Genomic DNA, 25,896 nt, shown 5'->3' on the forward strand with positions numbered 1-25,896 from the left:
AATAATGCAAATTCTATATCATAGGGTTGATGAGTGGAGGGCCTGGTCTTCATAGATAGAACTTGTTAAAAATGACCAAAGGCATTGCAAGGTTAGCACAGATGGCAGGAGTGTTGAGCACATGACCCAGTGTTCGAAACCTGATGTTGAAAGCAATGCCCGGGAACAGATAAATAGCTAAAGTCTGATATATATATATCAGACTTTCAGATTTAGCTATTTATCTACATACATAAATATGTAATATCTCATTTTATATAGATATATATGTGAGTGTGTATCTATATGTTTATATATGTATATATATATATATATATATATATATATATAGAGAGAGAGAGCGAGAGAGATTATTTATCTATATATCTGTCTATCTATATGTGTATATATATATTATTATATTATATATATATATGATCTAACATTAATTATGATTGTTCTATATCTCTATAATGTACCTGCACAAAGCCCCCACACATACCCATCCTACCCAGCTTAGAACACCTTACATTTCTGTATTTCCGCAGGTTTCCTAATTTGTTATTTATTTTTGTAACTTTCTTTTCAATAGGGTTGGGGTGGATAACGAATGATAATGCGAAGAACGTTGCACTTCATTTGAAAAACATCTAAAATGTGAAATATAAAGTGTATTTGATTCTGAAAAATTTAGTGATATTTTAACACTTTGATATTAAAATAGGATTTATGTGAGAAACGAGGTTGCTGTTGGGGTCCCTTTAATGAAACCTATGCCCCCTGGTGTTTTTATCCAACGAACCATGGATATGAAGTCATTGGAGGACAAAGGAAAACAAAATTAGGTAATGAAACGTAGTTATTCTATGTGTATGATTCAAATGAATGACATCTAGCAGCTACAGACAGAATGTACTGAGCTTTCTTATATTTGCTTTTAGGTTTTGAAGCTTCATTACAAAGATTATCAGCACCCACAGTCTTTGGAGATGATATTGACACGATCCTTTTTACAGCAGAAATGCAGACTCAAAAAAGATTTCACTTCAAGGTTAACTTATTTATTTATTTATTTATTTATTCATTTATTTATTTTCTTATTATTAATCTGATAAGTAGTAATTCCTGTTTCGTGTTTGCATGTAATACATTTGTTTCTTTTGGCAAACATTCTATTTAGGCTCTAACAACTTCTTAAAGGGTTGTTAGCAACGAGTATTCCAGCAAGACATTTTTCATGAAAAAACCTACGTATCAATTTCAACAGCGTCTTTTGAGAAAATATGATCATAATTTTACTATGTGTTCACATTTTGTTCTGCCTCCAGTTACTATAAATGAAACTATATGTAGCAGATGTAGCAAACTCCTGTTTAGTAGTTCAAAGGAGATTTAATCCCATATTTGGAAGAAAATGGCGGAGCGCGACGCTGCGCCAAAATTTCACAATGCAGGGATGCGTTGAATTGAACTAAATACGACGCACCCCTGTGTCGTCCCCTATGCTGGCTCATAATGAAGCTGCCTGCGCCAACGCATGCATCCTTGCACCATCGTGCAAAGATTTCTGCATTGAGGGGTTTGATTGTTTATGTATGGAAAGGTGTCCCTTCTAGCACAGAAACAATCACTAATGACGATTTGGCACAGAAGTGCCAAAGCGACATTTTAAAATGAGGAATAAAAGTATTCCTCCTTGTTGCGCCTTGCTAACTAAACCCATGGGGTGGCATCAGATTTTGGCGCTGCCTCAGGTTTATAAAATCTTGTAAATCTGAGGCAGCATCAAAATGCAGTGGGTGTTGCTGTGGCATGACCACAGCAACACCTATTGCACGCCCCTTCCACGTAAAGGGCTGCATGTGAAGATGCTGTATTTACAAGGTGGTGTTAAGCCACAAAAAGTAGCTTAATGGCACTTTGTAAATACAGCGCAGGGCAAAGCGCCACAGGAGTGTCACTAAAAGTGACGCTGCGGTAGCGCTAGGTGCTCTTAAATATGCCCCTTAGAACTTAGGCCCATATTTAGGAGAAACTGAGGGCGCACGAGGCTGTGTCAAAATTTGCAGTGCCATGCTCTGTCATTTTCACAATGCAGGGATGCACCGCATGTAACTGAATACAGCACACCCCTGTGTTGTCCCCTGCACTGGCGCTAAATTGAGCTTCTTGTTCCAACGCAGGTATCCTTGCACCATTGTGCAAGGATGTCTGCATCGAGGGGCTTGATTGTTTATCTGTGGGATGGTGTCCCTTCCTGCATATAAACAATCAGTAATGGCGATGTGGCACATCTGTGTGTGCTGCATGTGAAGGGGCTATATTTAGAATGTGGCATTGAGCCAGGGCTCTTAAATATGCCCCTGATTTCAAAGCTTTTAACTTTTTTAATACACAATCAGATTGCCAGATTTGTTGTTGCATATCCACGAAAATTTGAAAAAGAATTGTAAACTTTAAAGGCTGGTGAATGTTTGAGAATCCGGAAAGAGACTGCAGAAACATAATGGCGTATTTTGCTGTACATTTTTTATTTTTGGTAATTAAGTAGAGTGAAAGGGGGAATGTCTGTTTCAGCGTTTGATTTGTAAAAAAATGTCAATTTGGCTAACAAATAACGCAGTGTATTTTGGACTACAACTATCACAATTTTCACTTGTAACCAGCTATTTCTTTTAAGGAAAAAATTGGGCTCAGTATCCTAAGAGAAATTTATGTCTTCACTAACTAGCAAGAGCATTTTTGCACAAGTCCTAATGAAGTGCAATAGCCACAGCGCATTACCTCGTTTGCACTCTTGAAAATAATAGCACCAAGCTGGCCCAGGATATCTTTCAAAAAGTTAGCTCAGAAATATTAGCCTGTATAATTGAAACTTAACGACACAGAACAAGTAGGAAAATTAACAGTCATCTAATAAAGTATTTTAATATGCAGTGCTCCCTTCCCTAAATTGTTTCTTTGTTTTACCCTATTTATGAAGGATTAGCAGATGAATCTATTCAGTCAATCAACTCAATTGTAAAACTTCACTGATTAATCAACGACTTTGGTTATTGTAAATGTGATATGAACACATATAAATATATTCTTTGGTACCCGAGCTTATTTAATACCTAACTGTCTCATACAGAACTACCAACGTAATTTCTCAAAGCGGCAAGTCTCATGCAAATTTAAATCATATCAACCTTTTCGCTGCTAATCCTCCACCTCCCCCGGCCTGGCTAAGCTTTTTTTGGGGATATTCTGGGTAGTTTGTGCTTAGGCCCCCATAACATTTGTCCACATAAGCTATCCATGTCAAATTTGTGCCCTTTTTTCTAACATCCTGTGGTTTCTAAAGGTACCCTGAGTTTGTGGCTTCCACTGGAAGGGGTTGAGAAATTAGCCAAATTACAACTTAATCTTGGGTATTTTGAAAAAAATTGCAATTTGTGTCTAGGTTCTCATCTGTAACTTCTTTTAACTACAACATATTTTTGAATGCAATATACCATTAGATCCGCTGGACCCTTCTGGTTGTGGGGATATAAAGCGATTGTAGGGTCACAAAGAACCCTAGGTACCTAGAGCAAATAACTGAGCCGCACCTATCAATGTTTTTTTTATTGTGCACGGGGATACAGTAATTCATTTGGTAAATATAAAGAGTGAAACATAGGTAGCAAGGAAAACTATGTATTTCCAAAATGGGTACAAGATATCGAGTTTAGAGGCAGGGGTTATTTGCACATCTTTGAATATGCAGTTACCCATACTAGAGTGTGAATTGGTGGCCAATTCTCAAAATTACTTCTTTCTTCCAAACCGTCTTACATTTGGAAGGTGCAAATGCAGAGAAAGACAAATTTGTAATAACACTTATTCTACTATTCTGTGGTACACTAAGGGGGTCATTCCGACCCCGGTGGGCGGCGGGCGCCGCCCGCCGAGCGGAAACTGCCCAAACACCCCCCCGCGGTCAAATGACCGCGGGGACCATTCTAACTTTCCCGCTGGGCCGGCGGGCGATCTTCAAAAGATCGCCCGCCTGCCCAGCGGGAAAGCCCCAGCAAAGATGAAGCCAGCTCCGAATGGAGCTGGCGGATTTGCTGGGGTGCGACGGGTGCAGTTGCACCCATCGCGATTTTCAGTGTCTGCCAAGCAGACACTGAAAATCTTAATGGGGCCCTGTTAGGGGGCAAACTGCAGTGCCCATGCCAGTGGCATGGGCACTGCAGGGGCCCCAGGGGCCCCACGACACCCGTTCCCGCCAGCCAACAGGCTGGCCGGAAGGGGGTCGGAATCCCCATGGCGGTGCTGCATGCACCGCCGCCATGGAGGATTCCCCCAGCCGGCGGAAATCCGGCGGGAAACCGCCGGACCCGGCTGGGCGACCGCGGCTGTGTCGGAATACCTGATGTAGCACCGCCAGCCTGTTGGCGGTGCTACCTCCGGCCTCCACCCCAGGGTCGTAATGAGGCCCTAAGACTCTTGCTAAGAATGGTACCTCACTTGTGTGGTTAGGCCTAGTGCCCGCAACAGGAAATGGTCCAAACACCACATGGATACATCAAAACTGACCTGTTTATTTCAAAGTGTGTAACTCTACCTCAGCTGGCACATAGGGAAACCTAGCAAACCTGTACATTATTATTAAAATATAGAGACCCAGGGGAGTCCAGGATGGGGTGACTTGTGTGGCTCTCACCAGGTTCTGTTACCCAGAATCCCTTGCAAATCTCAAACTTTGTCTAAAAAACATATTTTCCTTCTGTGATGGAAAGTTCTGAATTCTGAGGGGAGCCACACATTTCCTATCACCCACAGTTCCCCCCAGTATTCAGATAAAAATGATACCTTGCTTGTTCAGGTGGGCCAAGTGACTTATGATAGAGAAGGGCCAAAAACATGCACAAATTGAGGGGGAACCAAAGTGGGTCCAAAAGGGCAGTTATTTTCTTACGTTTTTAGGGTGACTCTCCTTTGGGAACTCACACAAGTGGGGTGGAGTTTTTATCAGTACAGATGGGGCAATGCTGGGTGGTATGAATCTTGTGGATTTCTGCAGATTACAGAAGTGTCCATCACAGAAACGTAAGGAAAATTAATGATTTCATGCAAAGTTAGAAGTTTGCTGGGCTTTGTGGCTAAGAAAATGGTGTGGAGTGTATATGAACACCCTGGACTACCCCAGATGTTTAGTTTTCAGAGGCATCTGGGTCTGGTAGGTTTTTCCAGGTGGCAGTATGTGCAAGTCCAAAACATGCAGCCACTCACCATTGCAGGTGGGATGATATTGGAAATTAGCTAAGCTCTCTTGGCCGATATGTAAAATCAGAAGCCAAATAAGTCAAATGTCCTCTTGCTTGCCATGAGATGCTTTAGTCCACAGGGGGGGAGAAAGACTGTTGCTCCCTTCAGTTAGGGTGGGGGGCATAACTATGTCCATTATGGTGGCCAGACCCTACCCCTCTGTTTTTTAAAGAAATGATTCCCTGGTGTCTAGTGAGCTTTCTGCCTGCACTGGGGGGCATACTGGAGTTGATGATCCCCATCTGCCCCCATGGGGTCAGAGAGACTGTGCCCATTTATTTTGGGGGCAGGTAGGGGCATTGCCATGGACATTCTGAGTAGCCCCTACACTACCAATAGAAGTGCCTATTGTGCTTTTTGTCCCCACGGGGGTGCAGAATGACTGTGCTTAATTTGTTTTGTGAGGGTTAGGGATATTGCAATGCCCTTTCTGGGCAGCCTCCACTCCTAGATGAATAAAAGAATCTCTGGTGCCTAGTGTGCTTTCAGACCCCAAGGGGAGACAGACTGGGGGCTATCGCCCCCATGTGCCCCCCCCTATCCAGGGGACAGGAAGACTGTGCTGTATTTGTTTTGGGGTGCTGGGGAATTGCAATGCCCATTCTTGGCAGAACTCACCCCTAGATAAATGAAAAAAAATCTCTGGTGCCTAGTGGATTTTTGCCCTCCCTGGGGCGGGCAGATTGGGGGCTGTTGCTCCTATCTGCTTTCCAGGGGAGGCAGAAAGACTGTGCTGCTTTTTTGGGAGGGTTGGGGGATTTACAGTGTCCATTTAAGGTAGCCCCCACTGAATATGCCCAAAATGAATAGGGGGAGCAAAAGCCCTTACCCAAGGGGCCACTCGCTTCTCCCGTGGTGTCTAGTGCATGGAACCCTGCTTGGGGTTCACCTCCTGTGGTGAACCCCAAGCAAGGATTTACTAGAGAAAGGTAACATTGGAAAGGGGAAATGTCCTCCCCTTTCCAATGATACCTCTCCTGCTTGTAGAAGTGCTCATGGGGCTGAGACAGCCCCTTTGGACCGAGGCAGTGAAAGTGAAATAAACTAAATGAGACGATTTTGGCAAGAGCCTAAAAATGCACAATTAAGTCCTAGTATTTATGCCATGCTCAGCCTTAGTCAATGTTGAATAAATATTACATTGTTGCTAAAATGTAAGCAATTGCAAAAAGTCTCGGATTGTTTCGAATCAGGGCTCTGTAATATATATCTCTGAACATACTACCTGAAAATTCAAGTGCATTTTTATAACCATAATTTGTTCAAAGAAATATATCTGGAAGTTGGTCATTTAGAAATTTACAATTGCAAGTTTCACGTGAATGCCGCCAACTCTCCTTAAATGAAGACAGTAACGCTCCATTTATTATACAACACTTTATATTTTCTATAACATATATGTGGAACATGGAAATCTTCAATGAAATACTATAATCTATTATCTTATACACTGAGATACGATTATTTTTGGTTTTCATTTCAATTTACAGATTACTGATCCCAACAAGAAACGCTTTGAAGTTCCTCATAACCACGTAAAGCCTTTTGAAGGGAGTGAAGCCAGCAATACCGACTATGCTGTACAGTTAACGGAAAAACCATTTGCCATCAAAGTCATCAGAAAATCAAATGCAAGAGTTTTGTAAGTCACTTTTTATTAAAATTCAGGACAATTTAGGAAATCACTATTTATGTCTATATGTATTGCCCAGTGGTAGTTGCCACTGAGTAATTATTGTTGGTATTGTGTTCCTTAGACAAGACATTTGTGGATTGCAAATAAATTTGGTGCCAGTTGACAAACCTTCCCGAAATATAAAATAAAAAGCACATCCTGTCAAACTCCAATGGGAACAAGCACTCTAATTAGCTGTAAGCAACATAAGACAAATAAGGCTGGCAGCCATTACAGGACTCTTGGTCTTAAGCCCTGATTTAGATTTTGGCGGTCTCACCACAAAGCTGCATCAGCAGCAGGCCCAAGAAAACTGCAAAATTGATGGTTTTCAACACACAGTATTTAGATGTATTGCAGCTGAGCCGAACTCCACCACAACGTAGTGTTCTTCCTAGCTGTCAGGCAGGTGGGTTTCTGATGGACGTATTTAAATGTTACAGTTGGACGGGTGATATACTGGTGCTGCTTTGCTGATGGTGGACATGGCTAGACCCAATGGACATCAGACAATGCCAGTGGCCGTAGAACAGAGATGTCATACGCACACTCTACCCTCCACATATGTGTAACCCTGCATCACACATGACACAACATACCCCATGCACACCATTATCCATTGTCATTACACCACAACACCTACATGCTGCAAACACACTTACACGTGTATCTATCACACAACCTACACACACTAGTGACACTGCACCCACACATGACACAATCACAAAAACCATCACAGTCATCTACACAAACACACACACACACAAGCACAACTACTGGTTGTCATTGGTTGCCGGGGGAACGGACCTCCTTTCCCGTCTCACGTTGCTCTTAACCGGCTGGTATATAGGGACGCCCCCCTCGCGGGACACGGGACGTGCACAGGTGTGTATCCAGACGAAGACCGGGCCCGTCTTCGCCCGTCATCACCCGATCAAGGGTGGGCCGGGCCTATTCTCTTTGAAGAAGACTTAATATACAAGTAAGACTGCATTTCATTATTACTGGGTCACTATATAGTAGTATTGAATCCATGGGGAAGAGGAAGGCTGTCGATTTGCCGGTACCACTGAATGATATCAAAAAACTGAAAAAGTGTCCCAGGAAACTAGGTAACAAGGCCACTGGATCAGGCCCTAAATCCCTTGACGAGATAGATTTGCTATTTGAGGAAGTGGAGGCCAATATGAATAGTGAAATGGATATTAATGGAGCCCTGCCCCCTAAGAAGACTTTACCACAACCCAGAAGGATCCAAGATTTTTTAATAAAAAGAAGAAGAAGGGCCAAATCCCCGACTTTGTTATTCAGACTGATGGAGGAGGGAACCCGTCTAACATAAATGATATCATTCATTCTTCTTCCCAGGGAACCGTGGGTAGTGCTTGTAACCTTTCATTCGGACAGGGGGCACCCCAAGCAGAAGATGTAGAAAAGATACCCTTTGCACTGAGAACTGAGATAAGGCTAATTCCTAACATACACTGTAGAAATCGGTTTGGGCCCCTGGCTGAGGAGGGTGACCTGTCTAGGGTCCATGAACATCCTACGGTTAAGCCAGATATTGAGGATGCTACTCTTCTGCCTATTCCTATTACCACCACTCTTCCCGAACAGTCTGTCAGTGAAGCTAACATGTCTCTTATTCTGCAGAGAGTTGATGAAGTTAGGAACTTGGTATCGCAGCTAGCTACATTTTTGCAGGGGAAAATGGCATATCTATGCGGATGAAAATGCCAATTGGCAGAGGTGGTTGGAAAAGGAAGAATCACGATGGCTGAACCGATTCTGTCCACCTCTATTGTATATGGGGGACCTGCTAACCACCCCCAAAGTAAAGGGCTATATATGATTGATACAGAGGCCAATCAAACACCCCTTGTGGATAATCTAAAAAATGAGCGGTTGGGTCCCAAAAAACATCTCTTTGGCTGGGATCTCTGCGGCGAACTGTGTTGGTAATATTGGTCACTCCTCTGCCCCTTTGAGCTGTCAGACATCTAGGAGGTGTAAATCTATTATTAACACACTAGGCAGGGGGGCCCGTACCTTCTCTGATGTTAGTAGGTTACCTGTACCCCTTCCTATCAGCGATTCCATTTGTGTTACCTCCTCCTATAGAGACTCCAGTGACCCCGCCATGTCAACAAACAGCTTAGGTACTAAGCTCAGAAATAACACACTTTTTTTTAACAATGTTCCGAAGTTGTTGCCAGGGTTAGTTGAGGACCATGAGTCCTGGATTAACAAGGTCATCCACTGGTTACGTTTTCAATGGAACTGCCTTTCAGTTATATGTTCAGATATCTCAAAAACGAAGAGATGGAGTCCTCTGGGGTCGAACCACAATGTAATTACAATTGAGTTTCTCGACAAGACCTTTGGTGGACCAACTCATTGCTTTTGATGTACGTACTCATCAGCATAGGGGGCAAAATAAGGGAGGCATTACCTTAGCGTCCAATTTAGATGATGTAAGTCAGGCCCCTGCACATGGTCAGTTAGCAAACAATACTAGGAGGAATCCCCTGGAGCTTGTTGATCCCTAGCAGTCCAAATCTGTATGACTGTTCCCACACCAAGACGTATTTTCTAGGGACAGCTTAGAGGTGCCACAAATGAACAGACTTGATGGGCCCATTACGATTGAGACAATTCTAGAGGATACTAGTCCTCAGATAAATGGAGTTGAGTTAGACAACAATGGACTATCAATAATGACTTGGAATCTAGCTGGCCTTGTGAGGAAACAGGACGATCTAGATTGGCTCACATATATAAATACTCAAGATATATGTCTCTTCCAAGAAACTTGGGTTGAGGCTAGAATTAATGTAGATGGGTTTCTTTCCTTCAACATTCCTGCCCAACCATCAGCAAAGGCGACAGGTCGTGCAAAAGGGGGGCTCTTAATTCTTTTAAACAAAAAACTGCAATGCGATTATAAGATTTAAAAATTTGATTATGTTGATTTGATGGGGTTGCAAATTTCATTTCAACAGAATTTTAATGTAATTTTTATTAATGTTTATGCCCAACCCATTTCCCGATGTTCAGTTTCCCAGACCCTAACCCTGTTATCTGATTTTTTAGATATTTTACAAACAAAATCTTATTTAATCATAACTGGGGATGTAAATTGCACCTTCGAACCATCCATGTTGCTTAGTGGCTTAACAGTGGAGGAGGATGAATTGTGGGGGATTGCACAGTTGGATAGTGATCGCCCTTGCCCACGCTCCAGAGTGGCTGTCCAGTTGGCTTCCCTATTCTTAAAGTACGGCCTTAGGGCTTGCAATGGTCGTACGCCCTCCGATCTAAACCTTGCACCCACATTCAAATGAGGCGCAATGACAAGTGTTATTGATTATTTCCTAGTAGATGTGAGATTGTGGCCCCTGTTGAAAGATATGAGGGTGGACCTGAGATGTGAGAGTGATCATTACCCATTGCTACTCTCTCTTCCTGGGTATGCCTTCGGAAGAACCTCGAACACACAATTTACAACGGTTCCCTATCCTATTTTGAATAATTCATTTATGAAGGTTGGGTGGCCAAAGGTGATTTCAAATCCCCATTTGTTACGTGAGATTTAGCAAGCGTTTATAGACAACTTAATAGTTTATGAAGATCATGATTCTATGGATATCCCACTTCTATGTATACATGATACCATGGTTGTTAAATTGCAAAGTTTCTTCTACAAAAAGGCTGGGGTAAGATTGCGAGACGGGATCCCGACAAACAATAGATGGTATGATGAACCATGTTCTTGGGCTAAGTCTGGTCTAAACAAGCCATCAGGAATGGGATCCTGGGGGAAATACAACTAGCTAGACGTGCTGACAAGGAGACTATCTTACGAGCAAAGATATTTTGGGAAGACTCTACTTGGCAGGAGTTGTTGGAAGCCACGAAATCCAATAATAATACGTTGTTCTGGGGATTGCTCTCTAAACGAGAGAAAGGGAGCAGGAATACTTTAAGGAATCATATCCAACCCGAAAGCTGGGTGGAATACTTTTCTCGTCTCTACGAGAAAATTGATACTCCCGTGGTCCCTGATACTTATAATGTGGGACAAGACCCCCTCCCTTGTCAATATGACTATAAGCACCATATTTATTTTTCTATAAAAGAAACTGCTGATGCAATTTATATTTAGGACCAGATAAGATACCAGGTGATCTTTATAGATCTGAGCCAGCTATATGGACCTGGTACATTAATACACTTTCAAATAACATTTCTGAAGGAGGACAGTTTCCTATTACGTGGAAGGGTGCTGAAATTATTCCCATCTACAAAAAGGGTAATGTTAACCTCCCTATAAATTACAGACCGATTAGTCTCATAGATAATCTACAAATATCTTTGCCAAACAACTTCTAGGTAGACTCTTGAGTTGGGTTATAGAACATCAAATTCTTTCTCCCCTTCAGGTGGGGTTTCGTCCTAGAATTCGTACGGTGGATCAGGTTTTCAGGTTGGCCGTATTATACTGGAAATATGTAGTTCTGGCAAAACAACCTTTATGTGTTGTTTTTGTGGATTTGCAATCAGCCTTTGATTTGGTGCCAAGAGAGAAGTTGTGGGAAGTATTAAGTAGAATAGGGACTCCATCTAACATAATTCAATTATTGATGCGACTGCACGAAGACACATACGTGCAAGTGAGATGAGGGAATCAAGGCAAACTGACCGACAAAATCCCCATAAATAGGGGCGTTCGTCAGGGTTGCATGCTGGCACCGCTTCTGTTTTCTCTTTTTATCAATGAGGTGGTTTAGGGTTTGATGGCATGCCAGAATGATGCTCCCACTTTGGATTCCCAGAAAATCCCTATTCTTCTCTTTGCAGATGACTCACTTCTCATCTCAAAGACCCCCATGGGTTTACAAATCCTTGTTGACAGATTAAATTTATTCTGTCGGAACTATGGTTTGGAGCTGAATTCTAAAAAGCTAAATTGATGGTATTTCGCTCTGGACCACGAAAGAAATGTACTATTAGCTTAAATGGCGATCCCTTGGACAAGGTCAGTTCGATTGATTACCTGGGTGTGAGGCTCACAGATAAATTACATTGGGAAGAACAGGTTAGCAAAAGTGCTGGACTTCTGCAACATAGAGCAGCATCCATTCTGCGCTTTCATAGGAGCATGATGGCCAAAGCTGTATCTCCAGCAATCAAGATCTATGTGGCCAAGGCGCAGGGAGCTTCTATCTATGGTGTGGAGATATGGGGCTTTTTCGACAGTAATAGGATAACCATTGGTGAGAACAGTTTTGCGAGGGATTTATGTGCGTGCCCTCTTAGTACCCCATTGATTCCATTGTTCTTAGACCTGGGATTAAAACGGATAGCAGACTTAATAATTATAAGACCCTTATTATACTGGGTAAGGTTATGGACCATTCCTGAATTGGCTGCATATAGGTTCTCACTCTTAGAACTGTTAAAGTGTCCAAATTCTACTTCTATTCCATGGGTTAAGCATGTATCCAGCTGGCTTTGTACCTTGGGTTTATGAGATTTCTGGGAGAATCCCCACAAACTTGAGAAATCTCATGCAAAAGTATTGAAGTGTGTTTATTGGTCCTATGTACGAAATGACTATACCAGTCGCAAATCCCATGGTTGTTTAACTAATCTTTTTATTGATTTTAAATGGTACCCACAGTTCGAACCATATTTAGATATAATACCTGATATACTAGGCAAAGGACTATATGCTTGATTTTGTTTTGGGACACTACCATTGAAGACCTTGACGAGTAGATGGAGATCAAATGCCACATCCGATATTTGTCCCGCGTGTGGTATTACCCCAGAAACAGTCGAGCACTTTATGTTTTTTTGCCCTGTATACTCACTCCCCAGGTCCAAATGGATCCGCAAAATTTGCTGGGAAATGAAGATAAGGAAATGTGTTTTAGCTTTGAGGGTCTTAAAAAGCCACTGCTCCAATGTTTTAATTTATGCTGTGAGTAAGTTTTTAATGGCGGCATGGCGCGTACGCAACCTTTATGTAAGCAATGAATCTTAAGGAGGATGAGATGGGGGCAATCGGGTTTTTACTATTGTTGGACATCGGTTTTAGAATGAAACAGGATTGCTTTGATGGTCTGTTGATCGAATAAAGCTTGGGTTGATTGAAGCACAACTACACACATCATGACAGCAATTGCCCCACAACAACATGCACCTCAGTACTGCATGCAGCAACACAACACACAACACAGCAACATCCATGTCATATGCAAGTGGCACACACTTACAAAGGCCACATCACCCATTACAACTCCCTCCACCTCACCCAGCCAATTGAACCAGACACACATATACATGTATTGACTCACACACACAACTCAAGCACAATGTGACAGTTACAGGTCCCCTTGCAATGTGCACACATTAGCTCAGATGGCAAGTGTGAATGTACCGTCATTCTAGAGCCATCATTCATTTGGCAATGAATACTGAGGCCATATTGACACTTGTGTAGGCGTTTGATGTGTGTTGTGTACCAGTGTTTCCCCATCCGTGTTTGGTTCACCAATGTCCCCAACATATGCATGTCACAGTAATTTAGAAAAATTATTATAACATGTGCATGTCTGCAGTGGTCCCATGTCCATGCTCAATGACCCCCCCAATGTACACAGCCAATGTGGGTGGCCTACCTTCGTGTCCAGCATCGAGGAGTGGGGTATGTTCTCTGGGGTACCGTGAAAGCAGTGATGGAAGGTCCTGTCCAGTCATGTCCAGCCAGAAAGGGAAGTTGAATCAGGAGAAAAGATGAGTTTCCATCACTTTTCCCTCCAATCCACCAACTTAGAAGTGGAGGTCAGACCCCCGCTTTTTGTTTGGTGGTATGACACATTAAAATCTGCTCAGCTGTAAGTATGGCCGGAGTCCCGCCATCAGCCACAATGGCGTCAAGGTGGACGGGATTCCTTGGCGGAGTCCTTACGACTCGGCAGGTTAAAGTCTATGGGCCTAGATACTAAATATGGCGGGCAGACCATCATGGTGGCAGATGAATTTTCAGTCAGAAAACCAACTGCAGGACCGTTAACGCAACCATCTAAATCAGGCCCTTAGTCCCCTGTCCTGATGTGTAAAACAAAATTAATATAAGTGTGCAGGGTAGGGATACCATGCCCTGGAGGCCCTTTGGGGGACCAAAACAATGTGGGACTCCCTCAGGATTGGGGCAAAACAAAATTAAAATTTTGGCAGGATATGAATTGAACATGTCTACTCCCACCATCTTGTGCATTTGGAAATCTCCTGCCAGCTGGGAGCAGACTTAGGGCCTGATTCAAAACTTGGCAGAGGAGATTACTCTGTCACAAATGTGAAAAAATATCCTGTCCTCTGTACTTCAATAACTTTACAGCCTATGGAACTTGCAATATGGCTGACAGGATATTTGTCATGTTTGTGGTGGAGTAACCCCTCAGCCAAACTCTAAATCAGAACCTTAGAGTTTGCTCCCATTTGGTAGGAAATTTTAAAATGTCCCACCACATAGGAGTAAAAACATGCTTCCTTGCCCAATGCTAGTGTGGACAGGAAAACTACTTTGTGACAGAGTAAGTAGGAAGTGAGCCGGACCGGGGGGATGGGGTCTGGAGGTGCCTTAAAGGCCCAGGGAGGAGGGGTTCCACTCCCTTTTAATTAAAGTGAAACATAGGGGATGGGGTTTTGGCATGGTCACCTCCCCTTTAATTGGCATCTAAGTCCCAGGGGATGGGGTTCCTAGGGCCTAAGTATGCTCCGGGAGTAGGGCCATGTGCCCACCTCCCTTTTACTTACCTCAGCCCCAGGGGATGAGGTCCCTGGGGCCTCTCAGAGTCTCATGAAGAGGGGTCAATGCAACCTACTCCCCCCAAAAAAACATACCATTGCTCACCTGGACCTTGGCCCACACTGGAGATTTTAAAAAGAATCATGGGAGCCCAAATTCTTTTTTAAAATAACAGTTTGCCTTGGATCCCCCACAAATTTTTGTCCTCAGGCAGGGTCCATCAGCTATATCAGGATCATGCCTAGGGAGTCAGAGTATCTCTACCATGCCCCATACATTTTTTCTTAGAAGCAAGGACTGCGTCCTGAGTCCTAAGATGGCAGCCACCACTTTCTCGCTGATGTGGTGGCAGCCAATCAGATCTCAGCTTGGGATATATTGGATCTGTGGTGGATATGTGTCCCTAGATATTCATTTTGTGAGCATTATTTACTCACAAACTCCTGAACAAATTTACACCAAATCGTAAAAAGCAATCTTTCTGGAACAAATTTTATCTTTCATTCATATGTGGTGTAAATGTATTCAATTTGGCTGTAGCTATATCAAAAGATCCTATCGAAAAATAAATTTGGAAAATGCACTTTGGAAACCCCCTTTTTCTCATCACTTGACAGGTCACCCCAAAACTTTACATGCTTAAGCTAGTTAAGTAGTAGCACTTGTTTAGAAAGTTTTGTGGAGTCATCAAACAGTGCCAAAGTTGTTAGCAATCAAATAAAGGCATTTCCTATGGAAACACAATCCTCACTATAGATAGATAGAAAGATAGATAGATAGATAGATAGATAGATAGATAGATAGATAGATAGATAGATAGATAGATAGATAGACAGACAGAATCATTTCGGGAGCCAAGCAAGTGCCAGCGAAAATTGATAACCCTGAAGTTACAACATTGTGATATTCTTTATTTCCTGCTGGTGGAGTTGGGCTCATGCACTATATTTCCATTTATGAAAAGTTTTTGTGAATTAAACAGTATTTTTTTAACCAGTCAATGTACTAATAGTGTGCAATGGAACCAAGATGTATACAGCTGATGAGCCCAAATAAGGGAAAAACATGTCCTGGGTTGCTTGTTTTCAGTTCAGTAAGGAGTGGGCCTGGCAATTCAGGCTGTACTCTTCCCATTGGAGCAGAGTCAACACTGATTTCCATTTGGCTGAGCCAAACTGAGGTAACATGGTGGGTAAAAACAATGGATTGTACTGCAACTTGAGTGAATGCCAGTGGTTGAGTTTATTTCACACATTCCACCCATCACCTTGGTTTTGAAGTCCAGGGAGCTAATAGGTCAGTTCACAAAATACTTCCTCACAGGATGGCGCAGAATGAATTTGCTAATTTATATTTAAAAGTCAGGTCGCAATACACGAGTCCCTGTGATTGGCAGCAATTACAGGGATAGTAGACCACAGGGGACACGAGATGACTAACTTTATGATGCTTTTTAAATGAAAACATATATAAAAAAAAAAACATTTTCCCTGAGGACATAAACGAACCAGTTTTGTTTAAAAAAAAGATGCCTGTTCAGTAAAACTTCAGGGACGGAAGGCAGTTGTCCTCTGAAAGACTGCATGCTCATTTTGAGGCTGACAACACAATTCCCCCTTGGGCTCCTACCCTTTGTGAATTAGTTACCACTCTGACTTTGGGGACAGTAACTCAGCAATGGTTCTCAACTGCAATTGTGTCTGTAATCTTTAGCTACACTCATTCATAAATTGGGGGTTAGAAGGGGAGGCACGCTGACACCCCTTCTTCATGTGATTCAGAATGTATTATAAATGAAGAAAAGCTCTTTCCCAAAAGCAGTCTCTGTGATTTTGCAAATTACATGGTTTATGATCAAAGAGGGGCTTTGAACATGAGACCCTCTATTAGACCTGGCATCCTTGACGTGGTTTTGTCCTGACTTTTTGGATTCAGACCTCCTGTTTTTTGCTGACTTTGTTTTACATGGCTGTAAGAAATCTGTCTATTTACAGATGCCCCCAACCTTTTGCCCTCCTTAAGACTACTGATTCTGTATTTTTTTAAAGTGTGCTGGGGTCTGCTAATCAGACCCCAGAGCCAGTGCTCTCTCTTTCTTAGATTCAACTGTGATTTGGTAAACCCAATTGGCAAGAACCTTACCACCTGTAAGTACCTAGTACTAGTGGTACACAGGACAGGGATGGTGAAGGGGTCACCGGGGCTGCAGCACTGACTGTACCACCCTGCTTGACTTGATTAAAAGCAAGGCCTGCAGAGCTGCATGTCAGTGTGCACAAGCAACTTGCCTACATGAACTCGACTCTGCCTACACCAGGTGCAGGCCGAGTCCCTTCACTGCTCACAACACAGGTCAATCACCCCTAACGCAGGACTCTTGTAGGCAGGATGCAGGGTGCACTGTGTTATGAGTGTAGAAATATACACATAGCATTCAAAACTTAACCAGCGGTCCATAGAATAACATTGGCAGGCACCCGGGCAATCCCTAGATAGCCAACTCAATGATGGCCTGACTGAATTCCCCTGTGTTTGGTGTCAAACACCGTGCTTTTTAACCCTGAACACACTTCTCATGGCCAGGTTTACCTAGCATGTACGCAGGTGGCATCCACAGAGAATGTCCACTGAGTTTGCCAGCTTTCTCCTGCCTTGGCAGGCTTCCACAGTGTTTGCAGCCAAGAGTCTCCCCTCCTGCTGGTTGTGCTAGCACTTCCCCAGGATGGAAACAAAGGACCTGGGAAAAAAGGAGGTCCCACCTCCTCCCTCCCAGGTTGGCTAGTGTTTACAGTAATCAAGGCATTGCGCAGCAAAGGCTTTTCACCATCCTTGATACGTGATCTCTTGTCCCCCTGTCCAAGATAAGAGGTAGGAAAATTAGGTATTCAGGAGTCATTAACCCCGAAAAGGCTAGCCACACCTCTAGGGTGGGCTAGGAGGTCAGTACAGCATGGGAAGGATTCTGCCATTTTGGCAACTCTGAATCAGTTGGTTCTAGGTAGAAAAATTGGTTTACTGTCACAAGAAGTTCCCACTACAGGGATGGGCTAGCTGCAGGGAGCAGTAGCCCATTGGCCAATGTCCCCCCCATCCTTATCCCCTAACCTATGATTTAAGTGGCTCGCCGGCACTAGAACCTCAGTTCTGATTTTGGACATGAGATGAGGCTTAGAGAAGATGCAGTCACTGGCAACAGGACTTTGGACTCTGCCGCATCGCAAAGATAGGACACTTAAGTGCCCTAAGGAGACCATGGGGCATATTTACAAGCCCCTACCTCCCACTTGTGCCATTCTTTTAACGTTAAGGCAGCATTAAGGAGGCCATTCCACCGCACAATAATTACAATGTGGCGCAATGCATGCACTTTATAACCCCTTGTGCTACATTATTCCTGCACCAGGCATAAAGTATGCAAGTGGGATGTTCTCCCGCAGGGATGCCTGAAACAAATGTACTGTTAAATATACAAGATTTCACTGTGCCATTTTTTCCATCATTAATAATACCTGCCTAAGGCAGGCAAGAAAGTGACGCTCCTGTATTGGCCTATGGGCCTCCCTGTGCTTTGCTGCACTACCAAAGAATGCAGCACACATGGTCGAGCAAAATGAAGAGAAGTAAAAGCATTTCTCCTTGTTGCGCCATGCTAATGCCACTCCTATGGTGGCATTAGTTTTTGGTGCTGCCTTAGATTTATGTTTCCTTGTAAATCTGGGGCATGGTCATAAGCAATGGGTGTTGCGGTGCATAGCCCACAGCAACACCCATTGCACGACCCACTGCTATGGTGCAGAACCCAGCACCACTGGAGCATTACAAAAAGTGATGCTCCAGTGGGGCTAGTGGCTTGTAAATATGCCCCTAAATTTCAAGTCACTACACCACTCCTGTCAACCTCCAGTCAACAAATTACCCGTGGATTACTTTTGCCACTGCCAAAGCTTGTCGATTGCCAGCCTGGTAATCAACCTTTTCCCAGGCCTCACCAACTTGAGGGCAACCCCAAGCCATAGTGACAGACGTGGTTAAAGCATCTTTGGCACAACCCTCCCGTAATTGACAGAACCAAGGCTACTTCTGCACCCAGAGCCAACAGATCTGGTAGCAAAGTTCCAGCTGTGGTATCCAGGTTTTGGGACCCTAAAGGCCTCTACTCTCTAAGAGTAGAGTATAGATCCACCTCCAAGTGTGTTTTTGACAAGTGTTGCAATCTTTAGAGTGCCCCTGGACCAGGTCAGCACCAAGGACAGCCAGAGCACCTCTGCACCTGGGCTCCCTGGGCAGGGTAACAAAATACTGTCTATTGAGACTTGGTCCATGGACCAGCAAGACTTTGAACCCAGGTGTGTTCCACGGAACGCACCCCACAAGTGACCAATTGCATACTGTGATTTCTTCCATGGACCTCAAAGATGGAGTTTGACAGCTCTGCAAATTACCGATTTATTTAAGGCTTTAAAATCTATAACTCTAGTTATCTGCAATGTATCAACTTGTTTTTGGTGCCTAAATTAATTTAAAATCTTCTTTATTTTTATAAATTGGTGTCAGATTTCTTTCGAGTCGAGCCAGTTACTAATTGTCCATATTGATGTTATGAGATGTTTTACACATGTTCATCTAAGGAGACTGACTGCTTTTTGTCATTCTACCAGAACTGAGCTAAGGTTTACTGGTATGAATCTGAGGTCCACTTCTGGGTAACATGCTAGTATTACATGGTAAGACCCCCAGTCATACTACAACATACCACCAACTTGCTACAATGGCCATATGAAATTTGTGCACTTCAGCACTGCTCACCGGTGCTAAAGTAGTTTGGTTTTCCACCCAAAACATGTAACATTAGATTATATCCAATTAGCTTATTTCATTTACTCTTATACCACTAGTACACTGCACTACATGTACCCAGGGCCTGTTAATTAAAAAATGCTACTAGTAGGCCTGCAGCACTGACTGTTTGACTCACTTAAGTAGCCCTTTAAACATGTCTCATGCCTGCCATTGTGGAGACTGTGTGTGTAGTTTTAATCTGCCATTTCGACTTGAAAAAATAAACCTTTTGCCAGGACCAAACCTTCCTTTTTAATATATATAGAAGTCGCACCTAAGGTAGATCCTGGACAGCCCAAGGGCAGGGTACAGTGTGTTTACAAAGTTAGACATGTATTTTTAAGTTTAACTTTTCCTGCTAGTGAAAACCTCTTAAATTTGTTTCTTCAATACAACAAGATCGACCTCTTCTATAGCATAACTTTGGTGTTACATTATTACAGTTTATAAGTATAATTTCCAAATGGGACAATATTGCTGGTTAAAGGTTAGCATCTCCGGATTTCCAATTTAAAATCCTAACATGGTGAAGTGAGATTACTAATTATAGTTCTGAAAATTACACTTTCAGAAAGTTGCCATTTTCCTGCCTTAGCCATTTGGTGTCTACAGCCTGCCTCAGGTCATGACACTGGGTATAGCTGGCAGTTGGACTTTCTGTATTCCTCCTACACAGCCACACACATTTGGAACTTAAGTGTGACTGGACAGGCCATCACTGGCAGGATGAAAGGGAGGAGCTAGGCTCAGCCTCACTTGCAATTGAATAGGCTGTATCCTGCCTCCACACGCAGGGCTGCACATACCTCTGTAGTGAGTCTGAAGCCAGGAAGGAAGGGCATCTATGCACTTCAAAGGCATGCCTCCTGGAATGGAAACAAGCATCCTGGATGATGAGGGGGCGATACCCTGAGACCAGTTCCAGGATACTTGTTTCTGGTCCAGGGAAGACCTGACCTGGCAGTTCGGACTGGACTGTTCCCACAGTGAGCAAAGCCAGGGTTGATTTGCATGTTCCTGGTGCAAAACTGGAAAGTTATGCTGAACAAAAAAATTAAAGATTTAGTCCCAGATCTCTGGCTGGGTTTGAATGTTTGACATTGTTCAGCATTCCATTCATCATTTGTTCTTTTTGCGTTTGTCTCCGATAGTGGGATGGGTATACCTAGACATGGGTGCCATGCTGGCCATTCCATCAGATCCAAGCGAGCCTGGTTGATGAGAGATGACTCCCCAAAACTGGTCTGATGATCCTTGCTTACGATCCATGGAAGACCTGGCCTGGTAGTTTGGGCTGAACTGTTCCCACAGGGAGCAGGGTCAAGACTGATTTGCATATGGCTGGGTCCAATCTGTAATGGTGTGGTGAGAAAAAAACAATGGATTTAAGTCCAGATCTCTGGCTGGCAGTGAATGTTTGACATTGTTCAGCATTCCATACATCATCTGTTCTTTTGGTATTTGTCTCCCTAAATGGGCAGGATATACCCTGATGTGGGTCCTGTGCTCACCCTGCCACCGGATCCAAGGTAGCCTAGCTTTTGAGGGGTGATACCCTAAACCGGTCCCAGGATGCTTGTTTCTGGTCCAGGGAGCACCTGACCTGGCAGTTCGGGCTGGACTGTTACCAAGGGGAGCAGGGTCAAGACTAATTTGCATATATCTAGGTCCAAACTGGAATAGCGTGGTGAGCAAAAACACAATGGATTTAGGCCGATATCTCTGACTGGGTGTGAATGTTTGATATTGTTCAGCATTCCATCAATCATCTGCTCTTTTTGCGTAATCCATCTTTAGGCACACTGAACTGTTAGCAGGCATTCAATGGTAGAATCTCTCATAAAAGCCTTGTTAGGCCATTTGATGAAACAATTAGCAAATTTAAGTGTAGCTTAGAGCAAAAATATCATCCTGTCCTGAATTGGTTCACTTCCATCTTACTAAATATATTTATTCTCAGTTATTTTTCAAACAAGATGGCAGTTTCCCACTCTGAATATATCACAAATTTATTCTAGTCAAGAGAAAGAGAAAAACATGTTTGCCCTGGGACAAGGAGCTGAACACCCTCTGAGTGTAGTAACAAAGAAGAAATTGTTAAATGGTGCCCGAACATTCTCACATTACATTTCCAAATTTTTAATGCACACTCCATACATTTTTCTATGTGCAAACTTTTTAAAGTGAATTATCCTGGTAATCTGCAACAATCGCCATTGGTCTGGGAGCATCTGTGCACTGTTTAGACTCACATACACTGTTTAGACTCAAATACATTTAATTTAAAAGCATCTTCAATGGTAAAGTTGCATTTTAAGTCACAATTCTGAAACTGCTACATTTAGAAAGTAGCATTTTCTTGTCCTAAACACTTATGTCTTCTGTTAATGTCCTAGGCCACCTATTTAGCTCTGCTGTAGGCTTTGTACATTCACCCTAGGCAGTGACACAAAGGGGATTAGATGTAAATAATATTGGGCATCCTGCCATGATGTCTGGAGGCAGAGCTGTATCCTTCCACACTTAAAATTCAAAGAGGCTTGCCTCCAGCATTCACAAAGGAACCTGACACTAGTTGTTTATCACCCTAGACAGTTTGCAGCCTTGATGGGGAAGGGAAGAAGTAGATGTGGGGGTAGGATAGCATGTTCTCCCACACAAAAACGCTGGCACCAGATATAAATATTGGAGCCAATAAACCACTCTTCAGATCACATCTGGACCTGTGGAAGACTTAGAAAAAGAATTACGCTGCTGCCATCCTGTAAGAAGTACTACTTTGCTGCTGAAAAGGCTTCCCTACTGCAGGAAGGGTTACCTTGCTGCTGAGAGGACTGCCCTTCGGCCCTGGGGAAGGAAAATGGACCTACTCCTTAAACCCAGGACCACAAGAGTGGTTTGAAGGGCTGGTTGGCTGACCTGCTGTGTCAGCATTAGGAACATAACAAGCTCCTGAGGCCTTTAACCCTGCTGTTGTCCTCTGCTTGAGTGAATCCTAACCCCCAAAGGGTGCCTCTAGGTCTTGAAGCCTTGTAGTGGTGTTAGGGTTACTATTCCAAAAACCTGAGATTTAAAAACTTTTTTACCAAAAACAGCTCAAAGTACCGAATGGAGACCGGGACCTACCTGTATGATGATCCAACAAAGGTGATTGCCGTTGGGATTGACTTTGCCACACCTTTCGCTATGTTCTGTTCCACAGCAGCAAATCCCTTTGAGTTGAACTTCTTGATGAAAGTATCCCACTTAGTGCAGGGCTCTTCAGCTGCAGCCTAAGCCTCTGGAGGATTTTGACCACTGTAAGATTTGCTTAGTCCTAAGTTAAAAGACTTCACTGCATCCTCACCCACTGGCTCCCTGATGGGAATGACTCCTCCTCCGACACAGCCTGCTGCTTTACCAGTAATCCTGAGTTAAGCCTCACTGCTTTTGCAGCAAGCTACCAGAGCGTTAAGAACAGCTTAATTTACAGTGTTTTGTGGTTCACTCTGACAAGGATTGCGGTTGTTGCCTGAGTGGAACTTCCACCCCTTTCACCAATAACCAGACATCTTACAGTCACAAGTACCCAAAGTACTTCAGAAAAACCATTGTTAATTCCATGAAAGTAAAAAACACAAAAATGTCATGCATAAGCCTTTTACTTTACATTTCAGACTTTACAGCGAGACCCTTTGTAAATTAACCCCAACGTGAATGAATTCTTGGCCTCATTTACAAGGTTTTGGAGCAGGGCAGTGCTGCAAGGATTCTTGCTGCACTGCTCTGCGCCAAAAAAAAAGGGTAGGAGTGTTCTGTATCCAAGAAATACAGCACATTCCTGTCCTTTACCCCTGCGTTGGTGCACAATTGACTGCAATGCGCCAGTGCAGGCATCCTTCCACCATGGTGCGAAGATGTCTGCATTTTAGAAATTATTTTTTTGTGCAGGAAGCTGTACCTTCCTGCACAAAAACAATCATACTGGAGGTGATTTCCTCTTACTGTATGCTGCAGAATGCAGCAAACATAGAATGAGGTAAAAATGAGAAGAAGTAAGGAAATTTATCCATGCTGCGCCTCCCTTAAGCCTTCCTTGGGGAGACGTAGGCTTTTGATGCATTCTCAGCTTTACAAGATCTTGTAAATCTGGGAATCTGTCAAAATCCATGGGTGCTGCATGGGAACACGCAGTGAAACTCCCATGGAATGCCTCTTTTCCACAAAGTAAGGTAACACACCGACTTGCAGTGAGTTGCCTTACTCCATATCTACAAGGCCAAGAAAAGCCATGCAAAGTGGCTTTGAGTTACTTTGCAGACATGAGCCTGCAGCCTGCGCCACTGGTGCATCACAAAAATTGACGCCCTGGCAGCGCAAGCCACTTGTAAATAAGACGCTAAGGGTTACTGTAGATACATGGATGTAGATGGAAATGTGGTTAACCCACGATTAATTATCATGCATTTGACATTTGGCTCAAGGTTTCAAAGAGAAAATTAAAAAAAACATTTAGGTAATTTATGAATAGTTAAAACCACTAATTGTGTACAGTTTTATTACAAAGATTACAAAATGTCTTTCAAAATTCACTAAAGGTTTCTTTGAGCAATAAACTGATAAACAAATGGCAAGATAGCTTTGAGAGTTAAAAGGGCGTTATAGTGGAGAGAGCAATATTGATCTTTTTGATATACGTTTGAAACAACAGGCACTCCAGAATATTCCTCAGTTTGATGACGTTTACTTGGAGTTCTAAACCTATTTTCCATTCACTGGATGGCCCCTTTAAGCACTCCATTTTGAGTGCAACACATTGTTCTAAGCTGAATAAAATCCAATTCAGTGCCACTTTTCTTGTGCCCCTTAGCACCCCTAACCACACTATGTATGCACAGAATTTCATATACAGCACACAGTGGAACATGGTAGGGGCAAAAGCATCGAGATTTTTGATGCTATTGATGTACTGTGTAGGATTAGCGCTACAATTTTGGAGCTAATCCAGCACAGTACATAAGGGTCCATTGAAAGCTATTGTGTGCCCCTCTTAACACCTGCTTTGTGCAAGCGTTAAAAGTAGCTGTAAAATTACGCAGTAGAATCTCTTAGGTTCTACTGGGGCATTTTTGCGGTTCCCCTAATGGAGGAGCATCCCTCTCGCATACATTATACCTGGCGCAGGCAAAATGTGGTGCAAAGGGTTACAAAGTGGCGCAATGCATGCATTGTGTCACTTTGTAAATAAGGTGTGGTGATTTTGGCCTCGTTGGGCCACACTAGCATCAACACAAATGATGCCAATGTGGAGCAAGGAGGCATTAGGCCCTTTCAAATCTGGGCTAAAGATTTTAAGTCACCATGAAATGGCAGAACCGTAGCAGCAGACACTATATCAATTTCAAAGCTATCGTAATGACCTCATTAAGAATCTCAGAATGCCAATTAAACATGAGCCACTATGGCAGTGCTACTTAGTTAGAAATTAATGTAAGTATAGCCTTATCTAGTTTTGGCAGCATTCTATGTTGCTCCTTTGCTTCGAATTCAAAATGTTCCTATGAAGAAGTGTCCTTCTATGGTATTTGTCCTAAGGTAAAACAATTAGGTAGGGCAAAATGAAATATGGGAAAATAAAATAAAATAAAAAACGGGGATGGTCACTTGGTACTGTCAGTCTTCCCAACCTACAGGTACTAGCTGAAAGAGTAAAAGAGTAATATTGCAAATTGTAGGTAGGCAGTTGAAGCAATTGCTATTGAGTATCCACACTTGGCTCCACTGTCACTGCCCTTTCAAAGATGTGTTAAGACATGGGCAAAGTGAGCAATCGCCTAAGGCTTCCACCTTGCAGGGGGCCCTGGGGAAAGTGAACTTTCTCTGTAACTAGCAACAAAATGGGTAATAAGCTTCAAACTTGCTCTAAACAGGGGCCACAAAAATATTACTTGCATATGACCCCCAACATCCTTTTGCTAACCCGTTTTCCCTCTGTTATCAAGATCATGAAGTGAGTGACAGAAAGAGAAAAATATAAATCTCCTAAAACTTGGTTCTCTTCTGTAGTATCCCCTCCTTGCCCTTTTCCTTGAGACCCTGCAATAAAGAGGAGCCTGTCCTAGGGGATAAACAAATTGGGACACTACCGAGGGACAATGTCAGAGGATTTAAAGCAACACAGGACATTTCAGTGATTTGACTTCAATACATAAGTTGCATTAAATAATGAGTGAAAAATTAAAGCCTAAAACTCCTTTAGTGCAATACAAAAATATCAAAAATAATCAGAAGGGATCGGTGTTGCAACAGT

General features: G+C 43.0%; 1 protein-coding gene across 1 annotated transcript in view; it reads left to right on the forward strand.

Moving 5' to 3' along the window:
* The window catches only part of SI (sucrase-isomaltase), a 632,954-nt gene that overhangs the window by 70,230 nt on the left and 536,828 nt on the right, over nt 1–25,896 (forward strand). The window contains exons 4-6 of the mRNA XM_069213228.1: nt 704–824; nt 921–1,030; nt 6,768–6,919. Of these exons, the coding sequence (XP_069069329.1) occupies nt 704–824; nt 921–1,030; nt 6,768–6,919 (383 nt within the window). The remainder of the gene's footprint in view (nt 1–703; nt 825–920; nt 1,031–6,767; nt 6,920–25,896) is intronic.

This window comes from Pleurodeles waltl, chromosome 11 (genome assembly GCF_031143425.1).
Source record: "Pleurodeles waltl isolate 20211129_DDA chromosome 11, aPleWal1.hap1.20221129, whole genome shotgun sequence".
Lineage (NCBI taxonomy): Eukaryota > Metazoa > Chordata > Amphibia > Caudata > Salamandridae > Pleurodeles > Pleurodeles waltl.